The sequence below is a fragment of the Mytilus galloprovincialis genome, chromosome 6 (genome assembly GCF_965363235.1).
Source record: "Mytilus galloprovincialis chromosome 6, xbMytGall1.hap1.1, whole genome shotgun sequence".
Classification (NCBI taxonomy): Eukaryota; Metazoa; Mollusca; class Bivalvia; order Mytilida; family Mytilidae; genus Mytilus; species Mytilus galloprovincialis.
Genome location: NC_134843.1, coordinates 68,812,015 through 68,819,518, shown reverse-complemented (window position 1 = coordinate 68,819,518; position 7,504 = coordinate 68,812,015). Strand labels below are relative to the sequence as shown.

The 7,504-nt window shown below is 31.1% G+C and overlaps 1 protein-coding gene across 1 annotated transcript; it reads left to right on the top strand.

Moving 5' to 3' along the window:
* Positions 1-6,486, top strand: LOC143080177 (uncharacterized). The gene is made up of 5 exons (XM_076255908.1): positions 1-224; positions 1,526-1,617; positions 4,421-4,688; positions 5,468-5,545; positions 6,302-6,486. Exons 2-5 carry the CDS (start codon positions 1,553-1,555, stop codon positions 6,410-6,412), a joined length of 522 nt encoding a protein of 173 aa, XP_076112023.1. The 5' UTR covers positions 1-224; positions 1,526-1,552; the 3' UTR covers positions 6,413-6,486.
* Positions 6,487-7,504: the final 1,018 nt, after the last annotated feature.

Sequence of the window (7,504 nt, the reverse complement as noted above, 5' to 3'; positions counted from 1 at the left end):
TTGGATTATATATGTTTTTGTTGCTTATTACGTAATATAGAATAATAATAAATTAAGATGTTTTTATTTCGCGGGTTTATTCAGGTTTACTCTAATATTACTTTTTAAAAAGGGTTTACTTAATAATTTTGCAGGCTATTTTCATGATCTGTTGGCATGGGCTTTGTTCACTAACAGGGTAGAAATAGCAGGAGTTTTTTGGTCAAGATGCAAAAATCAATTACGTAAGTTATGTCTGATTATTCCTTTAGCAGATGTTGTATGGGTGCCAATGAGACAACTCTCCATCTAAGTGACAATTTGTAAAAGTAAACCATTATAGGTCAAAGTACGGTCTTCAACACAGACCAATTGGCTCATATCGAACAACAAATTATAAAGTGGCTATCGCTCGGACTAAAATGATCACGAATATAATGCATACCCATGTTAGAACTACAATAAAATATAGCTTGTATCAATTATTTCCTAAATACACAAGATAATAGGTTAAGCTTTTTACCGTTCCGGAATGTAACAAATGTATCGATGACAACAAATAACAAAACCAATGAAAACAGAAAACAAACAGTGCAAAGGTCCTTGATAAGACATAGATAGATACGGAAAAAGGGAAAACGAAAGAACATCTGATGACAATAAATAAGCATATATAATATAAAATAATCATGATAATGTTGCATCCATCTGCACAGTATATTAAAAAAAATAGTAGTCATCATCGAAATATAAAGGACAACTTAATTCTTTTGTATTATTGCTTAAGGATACGTGTTTCAACGTGATATAAAGCAAATAAAAATTAAGGCTGGAATCTGGATACCCATATGAAATAAGCAGTGTTTGATTTAAAACGTCGTGGATTATGTGTTTAAATTTGAACGACGTATTGCATAAGTTTACCCTAACCGTTCACATTAGCTGCGTACGTCGAGTTATGTACGTATGCTATTTAATTGGAAATCTGTTATATGCCTCATGGGTTTTGCTCATGATTGAATTTCATAAGGTTCGTATTTCTATTTTTTATGTCTAATGGAAAACTTTTTATATTTTTATACAGTAAAATAAAATATTGGGTTTTTTTATGTCAAGTTGGGTAGTACAGTTTTGTTATCAAAGTATACGTAAACTCTGTTAATTATTCTCTAAGTAGCATTTTTTTATTAATTTGCGTATTCCATGTTTATCATATGTGGCATTTGTGAAGTCCAGATAATTCAGATACGTGGGTTACCAAGAAAACCAATTGAAATATCCCATCAATTTTAACATACAATATCTTTGGTTCAATATCATGTTATATAACAAGTAAATATGATATGTAATGTATTGATATTTTTTTTATTAATTTGCGTATTCTTTGTTTATCATATGTGGCATTTGTGAAGTCCAGATAATTCAGATACGTGGGTTACCAAGAAAACCAATTGAAATATCCCATCAATTTTAACATACAATATCTTTGGTTCAATATCATGTTATATAACAAGTAAATATGATATATAATGTATTGGTATTACAGTTACAGCGGTAATGACTAGGAGTGAATATGACGAACAAAGCAACATCAGCGAAGGACAGGCAGCTTTACAAAGATCTCCGAGACCATTCAAGGTTGTTAAAAAATCCTTTGTATGACGACAAAACTTTCCTTAATATACTTTGACATCTATGAAAATGAATGCGTTCAAAGTGACTTTCTACATTTTATTATATAGTATGTAGTCAACAGGTTTAATTCTTGATATTGTATTATAGATATTCCGAGGGGATAAATAATAACAAGCTGAGATCAGTCAATATATCATATTTAAACGTGACTTTAGTATGGACTATCGAATGTACAATAAGACATCATACACGTTGCATGTATCTTACGTCATCCATGCAAACCTTTAACATTAAAATTGCCTTTGAAGTAGAGCTGAAGCTACTGTTCAAAATTCACGTATTTCTACCAAAAAGTAAAAATAAAAAAAATATTGAAATCCTAGAAAAATTCCAAACGGAAAGTCCCTAATGAAATGGCAAAATCCAAAGCTTAACAAATCAAACGAATGGATAACACTCCAACAATTCAACCCACGAATGGATAACACTCCAACAATTCAATCCACGAATGTATAACACTCAAACAATTCAATCCACGAATGGATAACACTCCAACAATTCAACCCACGAATGGATAACACTCCAACAATTCAATCCACGAATGTATAACACTCAAACAATTCAATCCACGAATGGATAACACTCCAACAATTCAACCCACGAATGGATAACACTCCAACAATTCAACTCACGAATGGATAACACTCCAAATGCTTCAATTGTCATATCTGATAACAACTTGTAAACGTACAGCAATAGTAAGATCTGCTGAAGTGTATGTCCCATGTGTTCATTGTACTGTTTTGGTATAAAAGAGGGACGAAAGATACCAAAGGGACAGTCAAACTCATAAATCGAAAACAAACTGATAACGCCATGGCTAAAAATGAAAAAGACAAACAAACAACAGCACACATGACACAACATAGAAAACTAAAGAATAAAACAACACGAACCCCACCAAAAAACTAGGGGTGATTTTAGGTGCTCCGGTAGGGTAAGCAGATCCTGCTCCACATGTGACACCCGTCGTGTTGCTTATGTGATAACAAATCCGGTAAATAGTCTTATTCGGTAGGTCACATTCATGAAAGGGAAGGGGATTGAAGCTTCGACGCAAGGAACATATCCGATATCATTTGTGAAACGGTTATTCCATAACGGTCAACCAACCCGCGATGGCGTCCGTAAAATTTACGAAGGGATGATTTCAACTTCACCATTTGGAACTCTTGGTTTAATAGCTTCCTTGTGAGCAGCAACCCTCTATCAAGAAAATTATGATAGGAAATACAAGCACGGAAATATCGTATCAATTGAGATATATACACCCCGTATGCATGTAAATTGTATTATTGTTTCGGTTTTTTTTTTTAAATGCAACTGTACTATTGCGATAGAACAATTATGCTCATATCACCAAAATTCAGTTTAAATATATATATAAATAAACAAAGATTACTTAATTTGCCTTGTAACCCATCAGATGCAGCTACTTTCATGTTCTGTCACATTTAACACGCAACACGACGGGGGACACATCTGGAGCGGGATCTACTGAACCGCCCAGAACAACTGGAATCACCATCCATGTTTTTGTTGCGATTCGTGTTCTTCAGTCTTAAGATTTTTGTTGTGTTCTGTGTATTGTTTGTCTTCCGTCTTTTTATTTTTTGTCAAAGCATTTTAAGTTTGTTTGGGACTTATCAGTTTGATAATCCGTTTGGTATTTTTAGTATCACTTCTGAAATAGTTTCAATATATAAATATAAGCAAATATTCCTTAATTTGCCTTGTAATCAATCACATGCAGCTACTTACATGTTTTGTCACATTAAGCTCAAGTTCTATCATTTAGAGAATGTTTTATTTGTGCCATTTATTTTGAATTTGTTTACAGTACTTTAACGAAACGTTTTAATATTCCAGACAGTATAAGATAAGATGCAAATATAATGAAATCAATTCGTAGATATGAAAATGGTAAAATGTATAATTGATACATTTTAATTGAGTAGTAACACGGTGTTTAACATGTTTAAATGGTGCATTTTCTAAGCTCTATTGAAATTGAATTTATACAAATTGGGTGTTTGTCGATATGTATAGCACAGCTGATTATGTTTTTTTTTTAAATTTGAAACGGTATGTGGAGTATTTCAAAATTAAAGTAAATCATTTTTTACAGCAATCTCTCCATATACTAACACTTGAACAGCTTTATTATACGATATTGATAAATTTGTATTTGATAACAGATTTACAAAAACATAATTTTCTAAGTCCTCGTGAAACATGGAAACTTCAATTCATACTTTCTTTAAAACAAATTTTACAAGTAAATGTCTGTATTGTGTGGTGTAATTTTCATTCATGTGGGGTTGTTAGATACCACACTAATCTTACAGTCAACTTGTGTTTGCATCATATGCGCATTTAGACGACAATGCCTCTTCAATATTACTCGGACCAAAATATTCAAAATTGCAAAACCAAATACTTTCAAGTAATACAAGCGTAACTGTTAAGTCACACAACATTCTTATTTTCTTGCCAATACCAACGTCTTGGCATTTGGGCTAGTGATACTCTCAGGGATTAAACGTCTACCAGTAGAGGTATCGACAACTCATCAACGAAATATTGGAATTCCCAAAAATTGTAATTGAGGCTCAAATTTCCGTAAGAAAAGTTATTTTTTATTTGAAAAAAAAACACATTTGGAATGAAAAAGTGTCTCTATTGCTGTAAGCATTGAGGTAAATGACACTTCCTTCATTTATCTTATTCTTATTCTCTGCATTAGGTTGTTTGAAGAGAGGGTGGTTCATATGCAGACCTCATTATATGAGGAAAGTGAATATGATGCTATGTCGTTTATGGAAAAAAAAGATGAAGTTTGGGGAATTCCAGTTTCTCCAATGATATGTGCGCATGAGCACAATATGATAGATGTTATAGGCCACCCCTGCATTCAACGACATCTTAACAGAATATGGTACATGTATAATGAACAAATATTTTTCCCTATCGGTACCTCTGAGGCAGCAGCAAAGTTTTGGGACTGTTTTAGGGTAAGACCAATTTCATTTATAATTGCACATTATTAGAAGTGTAATTTTGGGTTGTCTTCCGTAATCTTGAATTATATAGCACATGAAGCAGAACGTAACAGGTTTAGAAATTTTAACGAGGTCGGCAAATTTTGATACAGGAATGCAACTTGATTACTAATAGAATCAGATAAATATATTAGGCTCTTATCACTCATATGTTACAAAATTTGTATATTTTGCTCGATTTCAAAATATTTTGATATTGCTGTACTAAGGGGAGGTAGTTCGGAAAAAGTATATTTATAAAGAAATATCAATATTATGTTAGAGAAAGAAAAAAACGTACAGTGAACACATCTATCCTTTTTAAATTTTGAAAGAATTTAATAAGTGGTATTATTTAATTCTTAATTTAAAAATTATATCATTTAGTTTATCTTCTATTCACATTATGATGCCTTTTCTGTATGATCCATACAACGTATGTAAATTTAAACAACCGACATCTAGAAAAAAAAGCACCATGAACTAACAGAATTATTACATTTTTATAAAATTTATACGAATTCTAGTATAATTTTGTTTATACTTCCGTACAATGTGTCCGATTGTAATCATTTGATATAAGTAAATAATGAAAGTCGTAATTTCAAACTATACTTGAATTGATACGAAGAACAAACATGTTTAAGAGTGTCATTTTTATCATGTTATCCTTCATATCGTCATTATAGATATACATTTCATTATAACAATGAAGAATGTCATATTTATTACTTGAATCTTTTTTGATACAGAATGCATGTTGTTGTAATGGGTGTACCAGAAGGATTCAAGCATGGTTTACCCCATTGATGAAGTTTTGTATTCATTATGTAAGATGACTTACTAAGTATTTGTACTCATAATTGTTATTTAAGTTCTTTAAAAATGGGTTGATATACTTAATTATCGATGTTTGATTTGTGTTAAATTTTTGGAACGTCATACTTACGCCAAAACAGACTTGTCTCACAACTTGGACTTATTATTCTTGCTATTACTCCTAATTGCAGCTTTCATAGCACGGAAGCATCGACTGCCATTTTAAATCTCTTATTTATGCATTGTATTTGTCAACTTCGACATAAAGACATTTTACATTTGATTTAAGTTAGTGGCGAACAAATACCTTAGAAATTATCTTCTTATTTTTTTTTTTTTATTTTTTTTTTTGGTGTTTTAAAACGAGAAGTTCTAAACGTGCACTTAGTGATAGGACGTGTTACTACCAGTGAAATCACTTATGACACAATATCAATAGAAAACTTTGATTTTTATTCAAATCCCAATTAATTTACGTTAGCAACCAGTCAATCAAAAGGTGAATAAGAAGATGAAAAATAAATTTATCCATGAAAAATGCACGCTTGATTATTTGTGAGAAAGAAAGAGGTAAATATTGGTTTCGGTTTTTTGTTCAAGTCGAAATTTGCTCCATGGCTGTTCTTTCCCTGGTTCCGTTGTCGAATATTACATTTCTTCCCACAAGTATTAGTAATGAACAGCTGAAGATGACGATGATTAATTGAATGTGAATAAAGTTAATTGCTTTAAACAAGTTTAATTAACATCTTTTTAATATTTTGTAGATTTTTCTGATGGCATTAATTATAGGCTTCAGTGCTTTTGTTTTTACTGACCTAAAGATAATTTCAAGTATCAGTGACATTGGAATTTATGAATGGCTACTGTATTTGTGATTGTTTGCAGACCTTCTTGAGGAGTTTGGGTTTCCAGTGAGTATACTTTGAAACAGATTGAAGTCTTCCAATGACATTTCAACTCTTCTGTTATCTAACTAGACACCACAACCAATGTTCAGTCATTTGAATTATTGTCACCCTACAAACTACATTTATGCTTATATAGGAAGCATGTCTCTCTATTTCAAACTGTCTAGTATAAACAAAGTTGATGAACTAGAGTTACTTCAAAGAAAATTCTGAAATTTAATTTAATATTCAAAAGTTAAGACATTTATTCAAAATTTAAAAATACTAAGCACAACGTGCAGTTTTTGGTCATTTCGCCATTTTTCTCCAAAATGTACTGATAATAATACACAACTTATCGATCACTAATGTATCCTCGTGTCATGTGTTTTCGTACTAATAACAATTTTCACTGCTTACAGTTTTCACTGTTGAATTTTTATTCAGATTTTTACTAAAATATTAAGAGCATGTTTTGTCGAATGTTTTTAGGTATCTAAATGTTTTGTCAAGTGTTACTACGATTTTTTATTGTTTCCGATTACTTTGGGATTTTTGTATGTCAAAACAACGGCGTCATATGTTTTCGTATGAATTAAAAATTGGATCAATACACGGACAGGACATGACTTTAAAGTCCGGAAATGAGCTGTTTCTAAAGTCGTGATTCTGGTGATCGCTTAAATCATAAAAAAGTAATTAAATACTTTTCAGTACTTAAAATAACTAGTAAATAGTGTTAGGTTGGTGTTTCATGTGCTGGAAATTGTAACATTGTGATTTATTTCAGTTCTGCACTTTGTTTCTACATTGGACATTATTTTATTAAAATTAAAATGCAGTTTTCAAAATTTGGGATTATATGTAAAAATTTAAGACTGTTTTTAATTTTCTATGTATCACGGATGTATAATAATAATTGTCTTTAGAATATTGAATAAAATGGATTTTGAACAACCATTTTTAAATTATATAAGAACCATGATAATTTTAACTCGCTGGTTTGTAATAAAAATGACAAAAGAAAAACCACATGACAGTCACATGTCTTGAAGATCTGGTGTCCTAAAGGCAGAAAAT